This window comes from Mobula hypostoma, chromosome 25 (assembly GCF_963921235.1).
Source record: "Mobula hypostoma chromosome 25, sMobHyp1.1, whole genome shotgun sequence".
In the NCBI taxonomy this organism is placed as follows: domain Eukaryota; kingdom Metazoa; phylum Chordata; class Chondrichthyes; order Myliobatiformes; family Myliobatidae; genus Mobula; species Mobula hypostoma.
The window spans coordinates 43975767-43994709 of NC_086121.1; the positions used below are offsets into that span (position 1 = coordinate 43975767).

The window sequence follows — 18943 nt, forward strand, 5'->3', positions numbered from 1 at the left end:
GAAACGTATGAAATCCTAAAGGGATTGGACAGGCTAGATGCAGGAAGATTGTTCCCGATGTTGGGGAAGTCCAGAACGAGGGGCCACAGTTTGAGGATGGAGGGGAAGCCTTTTAGGTCCGAGATTAGGAAGAACTTCTTCACACAGAGAGTGGTGAATCTGTGGAATTCTCTGCCACAGGAAACAGTTGAGGCCAGTTCATTGGCTATATTTAAGAGGGAGTTAGATATGGCCCTTGTGGCTACGGGGGTCAGGGGGTATGGAGGGAAGGCTGGGGCGGGGTTTGAGTTGGATGATCAGCCATGATCATAATAAATGGCGGTGCAGGTTCGAAGGGCCGAATGGCCTACTCCTGCACCTATTTTCTATGTTTCTATGTTGTGCTCCACAGTCAGAAGATGGGTAGCACCAGAATTTCTATTGATTTTTAATATTTTTCTTGTTTCTATCTTCAGTCAGTACCTGCAAAACCGAATGGTCTCGGCCTGAAACGTTGACTGTACCTCTTCCTATAGATGCTGCCTGGCCTGCTGCGTTCACCAGCATTTTTTATGTGTGTGGCTTGAATTTCCAGCATCTGCAGATTTCCTCGTGTTTGCGTTTTGGTCCATTTTGTTAGTAAATAGCCATAATTTGTCACCAGTAACATTGCACCTGCCGCTGGCGGTTTTGTGGATAGTGTTTCAGATCAAATGAAGGAAAAGCAACAGAGATTATCATTGGCACAAATAATTGCTGCTAAGACCCTTTGCACTATTCAGGAATGGAAGTTGTTTGATGACAGGAAGAGACAGTGTTAGAAGGATTTACAGAAAATATGGACAAGAATTTGGGAGACACTGACAATTGTGCTACTCATGAACCTCTGGTAATTTCCAAAGCTGGAAGTTTATTTAGAAAAGATTGGATGATAGCATTTGTGACAGTGTTAGGACCAGGCCTGTTACTGAATCTAAACAATTCTTGACATCAGCCACCATGGGACATACAGAGAACAATCTCATGATAGTGTGTTGAACTCATTTAGCTAATGACACCTAATCCCTTCTGTCTGCACGTGGTCCATATCCCACCATAGTGTGCATATGCATGTGCCTTTTAAATATCGGTATCATATCTACTTTCACTAACATCTCAGGTAGCACATTCTCTGTGAACTTATCCCCTCACTTTAAATGCATGCCCTCTAGCATCAGACATTTCAGCCCTGGGAAAAAGATGCCAGTTGTCTACTCTGTCTACACCCATCATAATAGTATGAATTTTATCAGGTCTCCCTTCATCTTCCCCGGGTTCAGAGAAAACAACTGTAGTTTGTGAGACCTGAAATCACATCCTATAATCCAGACAGCATCCTGGTAAACCTCTTATGCACCCTTTCCATAGCTTCCAGATCCTTCCTATAATGGGGTGACCAGAAAGCAATGCAATTCTCCAAATGCACCCTAACTAAATTTTCATAGAGCAGCAACATAATTTCCTAATGGTCAGTTCCTCAACTAATAAAGGCAGGCATGCCTTATGGCTTCCTTACCACCCTATCAACCTATGCAGTCACTTCCAGGGAGCCATGGATCTGGACCTCAAGATTCCTTTGTACATCAGCACAGCTAAGTGTTCTTCCATTAACAATGTACTTTACCTTTTACATTTGATTTCCCAAAGTGTTACACCTCACGCTTGCACAGATTAAACTCCACCTGCTATTTGTCCCACCTCCCCACTGCTAAATCTGCAACTGATCGATATCACACGATGGTATTCACAATGCCACTAACCTTGATACTTTGATATTATCTGTGAACTTATTAATCCACCCATCCAAATTTTCATTCAAGTCATTTATGAATATACATTGGAATTGGAACCAAAATTGGTTTATTAGTGTTACATGTACTGATGTACTGTGGAAAAACTTATCCAGCATACTATTCACACAGATTAATTCATTGCATAGTGCATTGAGGTCGTAAAGATAAATCAATAACAGAAGTCAGAATAAAATGCAATAGCCTCAGTGAAAGTACAATGCAGGTGCCATAGATAATCAACTGCAAGGTCATAACAAAGTAGACTGTAAGGTCAAGAGTCTATCTTATCATACTAGGGAACAATTCAAAAGTTTCATAACAGCAGGGTAGAAGCTGCCTTTAATCCTTGTAATATGTACTTTCAGGCTTTTGTATATTCCTTCCTATGGAAGAGGGAGAAGAGAGGATGTTAAGGTCACACTCGCTGTGCTATACTGAAGCAGTGAGAAGTATAGACAGAATCCATGGAGGGCAGGCTGGCTTCTGTGATGTGCTGAGCTGTGTCTACAACACTGAGTTTCTTGCAGTCACAGACAGAGCAGTTTCTTTACCAAAGAATAATGCATGAGATAGTATGTTTTATATGGTTCATTGATAAAAACTAGCTTCCTGAGGAAGTAGAGGCAGTAGTGAGCTTTCTGTGTTTGGACCAGGACAAGCTATTAGTAATGTTCAAACTAGGAACTAGAATTGTTAACCTCAGCACCATTGACGTAAACAGCAGCATGTACACTGCCCTCCCTACTCCTCTTTTGTTTTGCTGACATTGAGGGAAAGGTTACTAAACTCTCAACCCTTTTCCTGTACTCTCACTCATCATTATTTGAGGTAAGGCTTACTGTGATGGTGTCATCTGCAAACTTGTAAATGCAGTTAAAGCAGAATATGACCATGTAGTTATGAGTGTACAAGGAGTAGATTCGAGAGATGAGGACACAGCCATGTGAAGCATCCGTGTTGAGAATAATTTTGGCAGAGGTGTTACTGCCTATTTTGATCATGGTGTGTTGGTCAGAAAGTCAAGTCAATATTCAATATATCATAAAAAGTAGAAATCCCAATATGGAAACCTGCAGAACACCAATAGTCATTGACCTCCGGTCATATGAAGTCTATCAACCACACTGTCTGTCTGCTATGGGCAAGCTAGTTTGCAATCCAAAGGGCCAAGTCACTGTGGATCCCCGCATCTTAATCTCCTACCATGAGCTACCATGAAAAGACTAAAAACTCAAATTATAACTGTGAAATTAAAAATATTTACCTTATTATTATGCACTAGATTATTTTTCAGTCATGTTACATATTATGAGGTATCTTAATACTTCTAAAACACATAATTAAATATCCAGCTCTTCCCTTTTTCCAGTCGGAGACCAAAGTCATCTTTCCAGATGAAGTAGAAAATCACTTCTTCCATTTCAACACCTTGCATGGGTTCATGACATGATCTCCTCTACATTGGAGAACTCAATGCAACATCCTTTTGCAGAATGTTTCCATTCTATTCCCTAAAAGCACAACCCATTGTTTCCCATTATCTGTCATTTCACTTCCCTATCCCATCTGACCTCTGTTTGTGGCACTGTTCCAATGAAAATTAACGTAATCCTGAGGTAAAGCACCTCATCATCCATCTCAGCACATTGCTGCTTGGGATCTCAAAACTGAATACAGCAATTTCAAATACTTTTGGCTTGAATTCATGACCATAATGAAGCTAGAGAACAAGGTCTACATAATTTGGCTCATGTATGCTGAGTTGTTCCCTGCTCAAACTAAATCAGTGTGACATCACAGTAATTTGTTTTTTACTGCAGCAGAAGGGAGGTTGTTGATGTTCTTTATTCAAAGAGAACTCATCATGTGAGCGCACCAAGCAGAGGGACCAATGAGCATCACAGATGCTTTAGGATTCTCCATCTAGCGATGTCGACCACCAACATCTTGACTGCACGTATTTGACTTCGGGGGACTCTGAGATCTACCACAATCAAAATGTGTTCTGGTCCCTGTGTGTTTTGTTAGAAGTGACTACATTCTAGCAGAAAATTGATATCTTAATGTTCATTGCAATCACTGTGCCATCTGCATTTAATGAGGCAGGACATACCAAAGAATATTAGCCAGCAAGGACTATCTGGTTGATCTCTGGCACACTTTCCATACACTTGTCGACAATGAGCATAAAGAGAATGTGTATAAACGGACGACTGCTGTCTCTCAGGGAAGGAGACTACAGATAGCCCAAGCCAAGAAGATTGGCTTAAAACTACACCATCCTAATATGAGCAGCCACAGTTAGAATGGCTGGCTAATTTGCAGGTTGGGTCAGTGATGAGGAAGGCAAATACAATATTAACATTGATTTTAAGAGAACTAGAATATAAAAGCAAAGATATACTGTTGAGACTTTATAAATCACCATGAGGCCTCACTTGGAGTATTGTGAGCAGTTTTGGGCCCCTTGCCTAGGAAAGGATGTGCTGTCATTGGAGAGAGTTCAAAGGTGGTTCACGAAAATGATCCAAGGATTGAAAGGCTTATCGTATGAGGAGTGTTTGATGGCTCTAGGCCTCTACTTATTGGAATTCAGAAGAATGGGGAGGGGTGAACTTATTGAAACTTATCGAATGATGGAGTGGATGTGGAAAGGATGTTTCTTTAGCCAAAGAGTGGTGAATCTGTGGAATTTTTTGGCATAGGCAGCTGTGATGGCCAAGTCTTTGAGTGTATTTAAGGAAGAATTTGATAAGTTCTTGATTAGTCAGGATATGAAGGGTCAAAGGGAGAAGACCAGGACTGGGAGAGAAATGTATCAGCCATGATGAAATGCTGGAGCAGACTCGATGGGCAAAATAGCCTAACTCTGTTGCCTTATCTTGTGGTCCAATAGCCAACAAGAAGGGCACTGTCAGAGTGGCAGTGTTACAAAACTATATACTGCCATCCTAAAAGAGGCACTCAGATTTTTGATCCAGGAATCTATTTTCAAACTGAGAGGGCATCACCTCAGTAAATTTTGGAGACCCATCAAATGCATGAAGTTGCGAAAGCATCTATAAATACTGGCATCCACAACTATGCAGGCTGTGTCTTGCATCATGGTAAGGCTTAAATGAACAACCCAAAAGAAATACTTTTCATTATATATTTGCAGAGTTCAAAATAAACTTACCATTATGTGAGAGCATTAGTGGCAGTGGGTCAGAAGAGATTTACTGGACTTGATTTACTTAAATGTCAATCTAACATTTAGTTTAACCTGCAGAAAATAGCAGGTTTGGTGACATAAGACATTCCCTTTTCAGATTTCCAGAAACCAACTATCTGTTCAATACAATTATGCAAGCCACTTACTCACCTATAACCAAAACAGTCTACATAGTCTGAGTTTTTCCTTTCAATTTCTTGCCCAATACAGAATCTTCAACTTTATCTTGAAATGGTGCTTAAAGTTAACTTTCTGTTCATTCTTTTAACTAGGTGGAAAGAAAACTCGGTGGTTTGATCGTGATGACCCATCGGGTCACGGAGACTTTGAAACACTCACAGATCTTCGGAAAGAGCATCCCAATGAAATCTGCAGTAATCCAATTGCCTGTGAAGTACAGACAGTATTTGGAAAGCCAGCATCAAGCACTGATGACAACATTCCTGAGTATATGATTCCAGCACTCTATTTTGCTATTGTTACTCACTTCAATTAGTAGACCTGTTTTACCAGACATATCACACCGTCCTATTTTGCATTAACAGGTGCAGCATTTTAGCTGGATTTTTTTGTCTGAATAAGAATCAAACAAGTGGAATGTGTGAAGATTACAAAATACGATTCACCTGCCCTTAATCTTCTCGTAAGTATTAGATATTCACTAAAGTTGATGTTAGACATTTCCTTTTGGAATCAAATGTCAGGTAAAGGGAAAGGCTTTGCTGGAGTAGAAGGCATCAAGGTAGTAGACACCAAAAGAATCAACAAACTCATTCTTAAGGCCAGTGATGTTGTTGGGATGGAACTGGACTCTCTGACGGTGGTGTCTGAAAAGAGGATGCTGTCCAAGTTGCATGCCATCTTGGACAATGTCTCCCATCCACTACATAATGTACAGGTTAGGCACAGGAGTAGATTCAGCCAGAGACTCATTCCACCGAGATGCAACACTGAGCGTCATGGGAAGTCATTCCTGCCTGTGGCCATCAAATTATACAACTCCTCCCTTGGAGGGTCAGACACCCTGAGCCAATAGGCTGGTCATGGACTTATTTCCTGGCTTTTACATATCACTATTTAATTATTTATGGTTTATATTGCTTTATTTATACTCTATTCTTGGTTGGTGCAACTGTAACAAAAACCAATTTCCCTCAGGATCAATAAAGTATAACTATGACTATGACCATGAGTAAAGGTTAAAAAAAAGTCATAGTCTGAAGTGCAAAACAATAAAACAGGACAAATGAACCTGGTGAAAGAAATAAAATAGGAATACAAATCTTTTTTAAATTATAGAAATGAAATAGTATGGATGCTAGAAAACCAATGTAAGATCAGAAAAGGCCTGAAATTATCAAGTGCAATGTTGAGTCTGGGAAGCAATAATGTGCTCAGCAGGAACATAAGACAATAAGACACAGGAGCAGAATTAGCAGAATTAATCCATTTGGCCCTCGAGTCTGCTCATCCATTCAATCATGGCTTATCCTTTTTTCCCCTCCTCAGCCTCACTCCACAGCCTTCTCCCTGTGTCCAATCAAGAACCTCTCAAGCCCTGCCTTAAATATACCTAATGACCTGGTCTCCACCGCTGTCTGTGGTAATAAATTCCATAAATTCACCACCCTCTGGCTGAAGAAATTTCTCCGCATCTGTTTTAAATGGATGCCTCTCTATCCTGAGGCTGTGACCTCTTGTCCTAGATTCCCCCACCATGGGAAACATCCTTTCCACATCTATTATGCATAGGCCTTTCAACATTCAAAAAGTTTCAATGAGATCCACCCTCATCCTTCCAAATTCCATCAAATACAGACCCAGAGCTATCAAGCGTTCCTCATATGATAACCCTTTCATTCCCAGAATCATCCTTGTGAACTTCCTCTGAAACCTCTCCAATGCCAGCACATCTTTTCTTAGATGAAGAGCCCAAAACTGTTCATAATACTCAAGGTGAGATCTCACCAGTGCCTTATAAAGCCTCAACATCACATCCCTGCTCTTATATTCTAGACCTCTTGAAATGAATGCCAACATTGCATTTGCCTTCCTCACCACTGACTCTACTTGCAAGTTAACCTTTAGGTTCTTCTGCACAAGAACTCCCAAGTCCCTTTGCATCTCAGATTATTGGATTTTCTTCCCGGTTTGAAAATTCCACTACCATTTATTTCTACTACCAAAGTACGTAACCATGCATATTCCAACATTGTATTTCATTTGCCACTTTCTTACCCATTCTCCTAATCTGTCTAAGTCCTTCCGCAGCCCCAACCCTCCAGCAATCTTCATGTCATCTGGAAAGTTGGAAACAAAGCCATCTATTCCATCATCTAAAAAGAAGCAGGCCCAAAACCAAACACTCCGGAACTGCACTAGATATTGACAGCTAACAAGAAAAGGACAACTCGTTGTTTCCTACCAATCAGCCAATGCACTAACCATGCCAGTAACTTTCTTGTAATATCCTGGGCTCTTAACTTGGTAAGCACCTCATGTGGCACCTTGTCAAAGGCTTTCTGAAAGTCCAAATATACAACATCCACTGCATCTTCTTTATCTATCCTATGTGTAATCTCCTCGAAGAATTCCAACAGGTTTGTCAGGCAAGATTTGCCCTTAAGGAAACCATGCTGACATCAAAGTGGAATCACTGGCATGATCAGCATCAACTGGCCATCCACAATGGTCCTGGAGAAGATTATGGTGAACTTTGATCCACTTCTGTTTTGTGAGGGTCCTCCCACAGCATTTAAAAACTTAAAACTCAGATGCTTGAAATCATAACTAAAAGAAGAAAATCCAGGATATAATTAGCATGTCAGGCAGCATCTATGGAGAGTAAAACAGAGTTAACAATAAAGGAGAATGACCCTTTGTCAGAATGGGGAAACAAGAGTATCACAGATCACTGGCCAGGTGACACCATGATTTCAGAGTTCTCTGGTCCAGCATTCTTTTGGAATTTTCCAGAGATTAGATGTGTTCTGTCGTAAGAGAAAGAATGAGTTAAGTTGGATGATTCTGGATATTTCCAGCATTCTTTTTTGTTTCAGATTTCGAGCAAGTACTGTGTCCTATCTCTACTTGGTGACATGCTCTTTTTGTGGTTTTCTTATTCTCTCCTGATTTACCTATTAACTGGATGACTCTGACAGCACAGCTCCAATCTCCATTCCATTTTTACAGACATTCCCATATTTCTCCTTTTCTCTCTCTGCAGTTTAAGGCACACTCGTAGTATCACTTTTCTACTTCTGGTGAAAACTCACTGATCTGAGACATGAACTCTATTGCTCTCTCCATAGATGCAGCTTGACCTGATGAGTAGTTTCAGTATTTTCTGTTTCGTCTCCAAGTATGCTGGCTAGTAATCCAGGATTAAGTCTAAGTGCCAACAAAGTAACAGTGATATACTTCAACGTTAGAATGAAAGGAAACCTGAAGGTGCCTGCTTCCCTTATTCTTCTCTGAAGTTTGAGAGCTGCTATCAGCCATAGTGTTGATGGGACGCACTAACACCAATGCATGCTAACTCTGGGAGAAATTACAAGTAATTGGTTAGATAGGGCATTAATTAAGCAGGTTGTCCGAGATTCTGGAATAACACTCAAAGCAAACACATTGAAATCTGTCCACTTTTGACATGTCCCGTAGATGGTAGGAAGTATACCCAGCCTCCTGTTATCTCTTATAGCCACAATGTTAATGAGGCCAATCCAGAGGGGTGTATGGGAATCTAAACTCGATTGCTTCTGAAACAACACTATAAACAGAATCTACATTATGTACAAATGAACATAGTGTGCTTAGTAATTATGAAGCAATCAATGCCCTAGCTGCCATCTTCCCATGCTGATAGACTAACATAAACAGATTGGGCTTGGTGATGATAATGCAATGGAATGTCAAAGATGGGTGGCTGTGGACATAAATATTACCTTATACTGCCACTTATCAGCCCATTCCTAAATGGTGCCCACACCTTGCAGCATGTTGGTATGCGGTGTTTCAGATTCTCACAAATTGTGAATGCAATGAGCATTATATAATCATCAGCAAACATCCCCTACCTCTGATATTATTACAGAAGGAAAGTGACTAACGAAGCTACTGATGATCGTTGACCCTAGGGCACTGCCCTAATGAACTCCTGTTGTTGATATCTGAGTACGGAGTTGATTGTTGGCCATGAGATTACGGGTACTGGAGGAATATAAGCCATGATTCCACATTGCTGGGATTTGAACAGCTAGGTATATTCTGACGATACTGTAATTAGAATGATAGTAGTTTGGCACAATACAATCAAAACAATCCTCAGTATGAAAATAGGACATCATCCCCACAAGGACCATGTGGTGATCACACCTACAGCATACTAGTTGGTGATGAATGGATAACTACGTTTAATACTCATATTGGTTCACTTACCACTTACTACTGACCCAATGTCACCACTTTGCAGACAAGCATGCCTTCAGTATTCCGGGATTTCGTGGTTCTGGGATGTGCTGATTCTAGGCTAGTGCCCCTGATTGAAGCATCGTGGGAGAACACAGAACATTGGGAGCAGCGGATTATCTGCCGGGGGTTGTGTGCCCGGAGAGCTGCATCTTTTCGGTGCCGACTCTCAGGGCTCAGAGCTCAGAAAAAGCGATGCAGCGGACTTTTAACATCGTAAATCAGCGAGTTGTTTGTTATGTCTCCCCTCTCACTGTGAAATGGGGATACCTCTTTTTCCCTTATTAGGGACAGAGGGAGAGCCTGTGGTGCGTTGAATTATTGGGTAAACGAGTAGTTTTTGGGGTACTGCAAGTCTGTGTCTTTATGGATGCTTTGCTGCACACTTGAGTGCTCGGTGGAGAGTGCTGATGCTTTTTTGCTGGTGGGGGTGGGGGTCATTGCTTTGCTGTTGTTTGTGCATGGGAGGGGGAGCTGGGGGGGGGGCTTGGGGGTTTTAACATTTTTACTATCATTCATTCTTTGGGGCACTTTGTTTTCATGGATGTCTGTGAAGGAAAAGAATTCCAGCATGTATATTGTATACATTTCTCTGACATTAAATGTACCTAATAAATTTACATTGAACTTCAGTTTTACTGTGAAATCTGCATTGGTCTGGTGTGAATGAGCTGCTGCCACAATGGTAACACAATTTTTCAGCTAGGCCAGTTTATGTTTAGATGTTACAATTTTGTTCATACTCACTTTCATTCCTGACTACAATTCAATTGCATCTCTGTTTGTTGTTTCCATTGATATAGCAATTTCAACTCTTGTAAATGTGAGCTTTGCTTCAGTTAGGAGCTATCTTAAGATGATATTTTTTGTGAGATTCTACAAGTTAAACAATCTCTCAGTGAATTATTGATACTCAACACTGAAAATAATCTTCAGTGGTCTAAATTTTATTAGAGTGTAATTAGGTTTATTACCACGGACATATGTTATAAAATTTGTTTTGTAGCAGGGCAGTGCAATACATAAAAATATTATAAATTACAAAAAGAATATATAAGAAATAAATAGTACAAAAAGAGAACAAAATAGTGAGGTAGTGTTCAGGGGGTTCATGGGCCAGTCAGAAATCTGATAGCGGTGGGGAAGAAACTTTCTAAAACAGCTATGTCTTCAGACCGAAAGAGTAGGTGCCTTCAAGCTTATGTACCTACTCTATTACATAATGTACAATTATTCTAATGTTGGAATATATATTAGTTTATAAGAATGGAAATGAACGTTAACCTCTATTTTCTAAATATGCAAAATACTTATGATAATTACATTCCTTATATAAATATCATTACAATTTCTCATCATTACCTCTCTAGCATTAGTGTTGCAATTTTCTGCATTCAAAAATGTGCATAATTGGTCATAAAAAATTGTTGCTTCGATCTTAGATTCGTTCCTTTGCTGGACTGTTCTATTTAATAATACAACTATTATAACTCATGGATCTTCCATGGTTGCACAGTGGGGCACCTGTTGTTTACATACCCCCGAAGTGGTCAACATGGTTGCTGAAGTATAACAAAACATACCAGAAGACCAGAAGGCATAGTAATAGTACACTGTTAGTACAATATGGTATTTTTTAAAATCTAATTTTGCTCTCCTAATTGATTTTCTAATTTCTATGCATACTGTATATACCATGTATCGGTAAATAACATCATGCTCTCACAAAAATATCAAAAATTTGCAAGTATTGAGAAATACCTAACAAACAATTACTTCTACTGGCTGCAAAAATCTAAAAATTTAGGATTTAGGTATTATATGAAAAGGCTTCATTCTGTGTTCCAATATCTTTGAATGTGTGTCTTAGGTGTTCTGATGCTGAATGGTAAAAAAACATATAGCTTGGTAAGCTAAAACAATTCCATATATATTTCTGGGTGTTTTTGGACTAGTCACTATCATCAGATTCACTTCAGGACAAGATCTTGTTAATTATCACTTTCTTTTCAATGGCAAAAATAGTCTTAAATGATGTTAAGATCCAAAATTTACCAACATTGGTCTGAAAATCTCAGTTGCTATTAACTATCAAAAGAATTAGCTCCAACCAATGATGAAGACTCAGAAATAAAGCATAAAAGGCTGATCACACTAAACTTTAATTTACTGACAATTTCTGCACATCATTCTACACACTTACAATTTACAAACATGCTATTTTTTCCCATCTTCAACCATTTTGTTGCAATCAAAGATTAGTTAAACTGGCCATTTGTTTTGATCTAACACTTCATGGATGACAAGGGTATGCAAAACACACTTACAATGCACTAGAGGCTGTCTATGTGACAAGTCCTACAAGTCCAGGCATGCATAGAATTTACCATTACACCAGTTACTCAATGGCTCATGAAGTAAATCAAGGAAATCATATCCTATAATTCATTCTCTATCACGATCTTTCACAGTATTAGGGTTCCTTGACATCCTTGATTGTCATGGTCCAGTCTGTGAAGTCCACATTCCGGTTCACGGTCCGGTCCATCGACCCTTGCTCCAGGTTTTCCTGTCTATCCTGTTTCTGTTCCTGTTGAGCACTAATTGAGGCAGCTGATTCTCGTTGGAGCTGGCTACACAAATACCTCCAGAGCTCAGGGCGTGGCTGTTGGATTGCTCTTGTCCTTAGTCCTGGTATCCCTTCCCCTGCCTTCTGCTTCCTCACCTGAAGCCCTGCCTTGTCTTGCTGGTAACTCTCGCCTTGCATTGCCTGAAGCCTTGCCTTGTCTTGCTGGTAACTCTCGCCTCGTCTTGCCTGAAGTCTAGTCCTGGAGCACCCTGTACCTAGCTCCCTTCCTGTCCCTTGCCTCCGCAGGGTAAGTCAGGCCGCCTTGCTGTTACCCTGCGATTGGTTCTGTCCCTTCCTGTCCCTTGCCTCCGCGGGGTAAGTCAGGCCATCTTGCCATTACCCTGTGGTTGGTTCTGTCCCTTCCTGTCCCTTGCCTCCGCCGGTTAAGTCAGGCCGTCTTGCAGTTACCCTGCAGTTGGTTCTGTCCCTTCCTGTCCCTTGCCTCCGTTGGGTAAGCCAGGCCGTCTTGCTGTTACCCTACGGTTGGTTCTGTCCCTTCCTGTCCCTTGCCTCCGTCGGGTAAGCCAGGCCGTATTGCTGTTACCCTGCGGTTGGTTCTGTCCCTTCCTGTCTTTTGCCTCCATTGGGTGGAGATCCGCGCCCTGCCCAGGTGATCCACGCCCTGCCCAGGAGTACCGCGCTCTGCCCAAGAGTACCGTGCTCTGCCCAGGAGGAGCTTCAAGACCCCAAGCCTTGAGCCTTACCCAAGCCCAGCTTCAAGACCCCCAAGCCTCGAGCCTCGCCTCAAGTCCTTAGTCTTAAGCTTCACCTCAAGTCCCTAGCCTCAAGCCTCGCCTCAAGCCTTCAGCCTCGCCTCAAGTCTCCAGCTTCCTGCCTCCAGCCTCGCTTCAAGTGTGCAGCCTCAAGCCTCGCCCCTAGTCTCTAGTCTCAAGCCTCACTTCAAGTTTCCAGTCTCTAGTCTCAAACCTCCTCCTGCCTGCCAGCCAAGACTCATCCTTGCCTAGTTCTGGGGTCCGAGCCAGAGGCAAGATTCAGGTTCTGGGTCCTTGTCCAGTCTCTGGCTCGGAGTCCAAGCCCGGGCTCCTATCTCTCTTGTCTAGTCCTGTTCCGGGTTCCTGGTTTTCATGTCCATGTCCTAGCCCTCACCCTGTATCCTAGTCCTGTCCCTAGTACTTCAGTGTCTGTGTCTTGCACTTGGGTCCATTCCCAGCCACCACCTTATGACATTGGTATATAAAAATCTATAACTTTCATCCAGAACATATTCAGTGTGTGAGATTCCTTAACCTACTGTGTGCAAAATTCCATGGATAACAAACTCTTATTGGTAAACAAATTTGCATTTCAGTCCTATTTTGATGTGTTACGGGAAAGCAGGTTCACAAATTTGGAAAGTGCGATAGAAGGTATTGATTATGAATAAGCAATTATTTACAGGCAAACGGTAAAATATTTGACCCTAAGAAACAAAAAGCTACAATACTGAACATTGATAAGAGGTAGGAGCAGAATTAGACTGTTTGGCACATTGAGTCTGCTCCACCATTACATTATGGCTGATCCATTCTTCCTCTCAGCCCCAGTCTCCTGCCTTCCTCTATATCCCTTCAAGAATCTATCAACCTCTACCTGAAATATACATAAAGGCTTGGCCTCCACAGCTGCCTGATGCAATGAATTCTACAGATTCGCCGCTCTCTGGCTAAAGAAATTCCTCACCATCTCTGTTTTAAAAGGATGCCCCTCTATTCTGAGGTGGTGACCTCTGGCCTTACACTCTCCCACCACAGGAAACATCCTGTCCACATTCACTCTATCAAGGCCTTTCACCATTTGATAGGTTTCAATTACGTCATCCCTCATACTTCTGAGTTCATGTGAATACAGGCTCAGAGCCATCAAATGCTCTTCATAGGACAAGTCATTCAAACTTAGAATCATTTTCATGAAGCTCCTTTGAACCCTCTCCAGTTTCAGCACATCATTTCCAAGATAAGCACTTGTTCCACTTGCATGAATACGTCTGCCCTCACGCTGTCCTCCCGCCACCCCGCTAGGGATAGGGTTCATCTTATCCTCACCTATCACCAACCAGCCTCCAGGTCCAACACATAATTCTCTGTAGCTTCTGCCATCTCCAATGGTATACCATCGCCAACCACATCTTTCCCTCCTCCCCCAACTGTCTACTTTCCATGGGGATCACTTCTTATGCGACTCCTTTGTCCATTCATCCCTCCCCACTGATCTCCCTCCTGGCACTTATCCTTGCAAGCAGATCAAGTGTTACACCTGCCCCTACACCTCCTCCCTCACAGCCATTCAGGGCACCAAACCATCCTTCCAGGTGAGAAGACACTTCAGCTATGAGTCTGTTGGGATCATCTACTGTATCTAATGCTCCTAGTGTGGCGTCCTGTATATCAATGAGACCTGATGTAGATTGGGAGACCACTTCGCCGAGCACCTACACTCCATGTGCCAGAAAAAGCAAGGTCTCCCAATGGCCACTGATTTAATTCTGCTCCCCATTCCCATTCTGACCTAGTAGTCAAAAAGGAGAAGATGGCGTGACGCAACTGGCAACAGCCACTCCAGTGAATGATAATCTGTTATCTGTTAAGTAGGGTTCCGTCACAATCCTGATTTGATGGAGACAGACGTGAGAGCACGGAGGAACATCCGGTGAAACTTCTGAAATGCCTGATTCGCTGCCGCTGCTACTGTGTGATCCAGAATCTCCGGAGGGGAAGGCCCCGAGTCCTCGGCTTTGTGTGTTGCTCGGGGGCGGGATCGAAGTGCTCAGCAGAGGTGGTGCTCGGTGTCGGAGGGCTGGTCGGAGGCTCGAAGTTTTCAGACAGACTCAGAGTCGGCTGTGGTCTGGTGCTTCCAATGCATTGGCAAGTTTGCGGCACTTCCGTCTGCATGAGATGATGGGGCTATCAGGACTTGAGACTTTTTTTAGCATGCCCATGGTCTGCTCTTTATCAAATTACAGTATTGCTTTGCACTGTTGTAACTATATGTTATAATTATGTGGTTTTGTCAGTTTTAGTCTTGGTCTGTCCTGTGTTTCTGTGATATCTTTCTGGAGGAACACTGTATCATTTTTTAATGCATGCATTCTAAATGACAATAAATGAGGACTGAGTGTCCTCATAATCTAATCTAATCTAGTCCACGACCTCCTCTACTGCCACAATGAGGCCACACTCGGGTTGCAGGATCCTCACAGCTGATTGCATTAACATTGATTTTTTGAACTTCTAGTACTGCCCCACCCCTCTCATTCACCATTCCCCATTCCCCTTTCCCTCTCTCACCTTCTCTCCTTACCTGTCCATCACCTCCCTCTGGTGCTCTTCCCCCCTCCATTTCTTCCATGGCCTTCTGTCCTCTCCTGTCAGATTCTCCCTTTTCCAGCCCTTTATCTCTTACTCCAATCAATCTCCCAGCTCTTTACTTCACCCTCCACCTCTCCCAGTTTCACCTATCACCTACTATTTTGTATTTCTTCCTCCCCTCCCATCACCTTTTTATACTGACTTCTCATATCTTTTTTCTCCAGTTCTGATGAAGGGCCTCGGCCTGAAATGTTGACTGTTTAATCTTTTCTGTAGATAATGCCTGGCCTGTTGCATTCCTCCTGCATTTTGAGTGTGTTGCTTCACCTTCCTAATGATTTTCTTAGTTGTCTTCTGTTGGTATTTGAAAACTTCCCAATCCTCTAACTTCCCACTAATTTTTGCTGTATTATATGCGCTCTCCTTGGCTTTTATGTTGACTTTGACTTCTTTCATTAGCCATGGTTGTGTCGTCTTGCCTTTAGAATACTTCTTCCTTTTTGAGATGTAGATATCCTGTGCTTTCCAAATCACTTCCACAAATTCCAGCCATTGCTACTCTGACATTATTCCTGCCAGTGTTCTTTTCCAATCTTTTCTGGCCAACTCCTCTTTCATGCCTCTGTAATTCCCTTTACTCCACTGCAATACTGATACATCAGTCTTTAGTTTCTCCTTCTCAAATTTCAGGGTGAATTTGATCATACAATGATTGCTTTCCTCTAAGAGTTATTTTACCTGAAGCTTTTTAATCAATTCTAGTCATTGCACAACACCCTCTATTCTGAGGCTGTGTCATCTGGTCTTAGACTCCACCACCATAGGAAACATCCTCTCCACATCCACACTATTGAGGCCTTTGAATATTCCATAGGTTTCAATAATATCACCCCCCCCCCATTCTTCTGAATTCCAGTGAGTACAGGCCCACAGCAGTCAAACACTCTTAATATGGCAAGCTTGTCGATCCCAGAATCTTTTTTGAGAATCTCCTTTGAACCAACTCCAATGACAGCACATTCTTTCTTACATAAGGGGCCCAAAACTAGTCACAATACTCCAAGTAAGGCCTCACCAGTGCTTTATGAAGCCTTAACATTAGATTCTTGCCTTTATATTCTAGTCCTCTTGAATTGAATGCTTTTTTCCAATCTTTTTATTAAGTTTCAAGATTAATAAATGTAACAATTATAGTAATGATACATAGAGATCAGGATAATAATAATAACAGTTCACATGTACAAGCACAAATTCCAAGTAACAAATATAGTTTAACCTCCCAATCTCATAGTAACTGACCATGAAAAAGATATTTTAAAAAGAAAGAAAAAAGAAACTTCCTAAAACTAAAAAAAAAAGAAGCAAACTAAAAAAAAGAAACAAAGCTTGGGCTATCATATTACATCAGCTAAAATTATTATTAGTCATTAACTCCGCTCCTCTATACTTGAACAAAAAATTACTACAAAGGATTTAGAAAAGGTCAACTTACATCATATAAAAATATTGTATAAATGGCCTCCAAGTTTCTTCAAATTTAACCGAAGGATCCACAGTACCACTCCCAATTCTTCCTAAGTTTAGGCATGCTATCTTTTGGGAAAACCATTGAAATGTAGTGGGGGGATTAGAATCTTTCCATTTAAATAAAATGGATCTTCTGGCTATGAATGTAACAAATGCAATTAGACAACAAGCTGGCAAGGATAAACGACTAGAGTCTATCACTGTTAGTCCAAAAATTGCAGTAATAGGATGAGGTTGAAAATCAATACGCAGAACTACTGAAATAATATCAAAAATATCTTTCCAATATTTTTCTAGAAGAAGACAAGACCAGAACATATGTGTCAAGGAAGCTACCTCAGAATTACATCGATCACAAACAGAATTTATGTGGTAATAAAAACGAGCTAACTTATCCTTGGACATGTGAGCCCCATGAACCTCCTTAAACTGTATCAGGGCGTGTCTGGCACACATTGAGGAAGTATTGACTAATTGAATAATTTTTTCCCATTTCTCTGTAGGTAAAGGCATTTGAAGTTCTCTTTCCCACTCATACTTAACTTTATCAGATGTACCTAGACGTATTTTCGTAATCGTATCATGAATAATTGCTACTAAACTCTTCTGATAGGGGTTTAAACCTAAATTTTTTTCTGTAACTTCAATTTGATGCGATATCGGAAAGGTCGATAAAGTAGCATTCAAAAAGTTTCTAATCTGTAAATATCTGAAAAAGTGTGATCTAGGCAAATTATATTTATTAAACAATTGTTTAAAAGACATAAAACAATCATCCACAAATAAATCACAAAAACATGTTATTCCCTTTGTTTTCCTTAGAAGAAAAGCTTGATCAATTCTAGATGGTTGAAAGAAAAAATTAGATATAATAGAACTTGACAGGATAAATTGGTTCACTCCAAAGAATTTACAAAATTGAAACCATATTCGTATTGTATGTTTAATTATTGGATTTATCATTTGTTTATTCAATTTAGTAAGTGCAAAGGAAAGCGCAGCTCCTAGAACAGAAGCTAACGAAAAACCCTGTACAGACTCTCACTCAAGGTTCATCCATCGTGGACACTGAGTTTCATCCAATTCTTATATCCAAAACATTAAATTTCAAATGTTGATTGCCCAGTAGTAAAATCTAGGATCGGCAAAGCCAAACCGCCTTCTTTTTTTTGATTTCTGTAAATATTTCTTACTTAACCTGGGATTTCTATTCTGCCATAATTAGGAAGAAATTTTAGAATCAGTAATATCAAAAAAAGATTTAGGGATAAAAATTGACACTGCCTGAAATAGATACAGAAATTTAGGTAAAATAATCATCTTATAGTATTAATTTGACCAATCAAATATAAGGATAATGGGGACCATTTAGTAAACAGTTGTTTAACATGTTCAATTAAGGGTAAAAAATTAACTTTAAATAGATCCTTATGCTTCTTAATAATTTTAACACCCAAATAAGTAAAATAATCAGTAATTAATCTAAATGGTGATTGTCTATAAATTGGAACTTGCATATTTAATGGGAAAAGCACACTCTTATCAAGATTCAGTTTATAACCAGAAAAACTACTAAACTGAGCAAATAGTGTTATTACTGCAGGGATGGATTTCTCTGGGTTAGAGATGTATAGTAACAGGTTATCTGCATATAGTGATATTTTATGCGTCCGATTCCCACGAATAATGCCAGATATATTAGGTGAGTCACGAATAGCAATTGCCAAGGGCTCCAGGGCAGTACCAAAAGTCAAAGACTTAAAGGACAGCTCTGTCTAGTACCTCAAAAATGCCTGAAGAACGGGAATATCTGATTATTGGTAAATACAGCAGCCAGAGGTGTACGATATATCGGTCGAATCCAGAATATAAATATCGAGCTGAAATTAAGTTTTTCAAGTATATCAAATAAATATTCCCATTCAGGTCTGTCAAATGCCTTCTCGGCGTCAAGCAAAATAACACATTCCGGAGTTTTAACTAACGTAGT

General features: G+C 40.7%; 1 protein-coding gene across 1 annotated transcript in view; it reads left to right on the plus strand.

The window, feature by feature from the left end:
• LOC134337691 (uncharacterized) overlaps nucleotides 1–9907 on the plus strand; it is a 34440-nt gene extending 24533 nt beyond the window's left edge. The window contains exons 22-24 of the mRNA XM_063032883.1: nucleotides 5298–5472; nucleotides 5571–5668; nucleotides 9497–9907. Coding sequence (XP_062888953.1) covers nucleotides 5298–5472; nucleotides 5571–5661 — 266 coding nt within the window. The 3' untranslated portion in view covers nucleotides 5662–5668; nucleotides 9497–9907. The remainder of the gene's footprint in view (nucleotides 1–5297; nucleotides 5473–5570; nucleotides 5669–9496) is intronic.
• Nucleotides 9908–18943: the final 9036 nt, after the last annotated feature.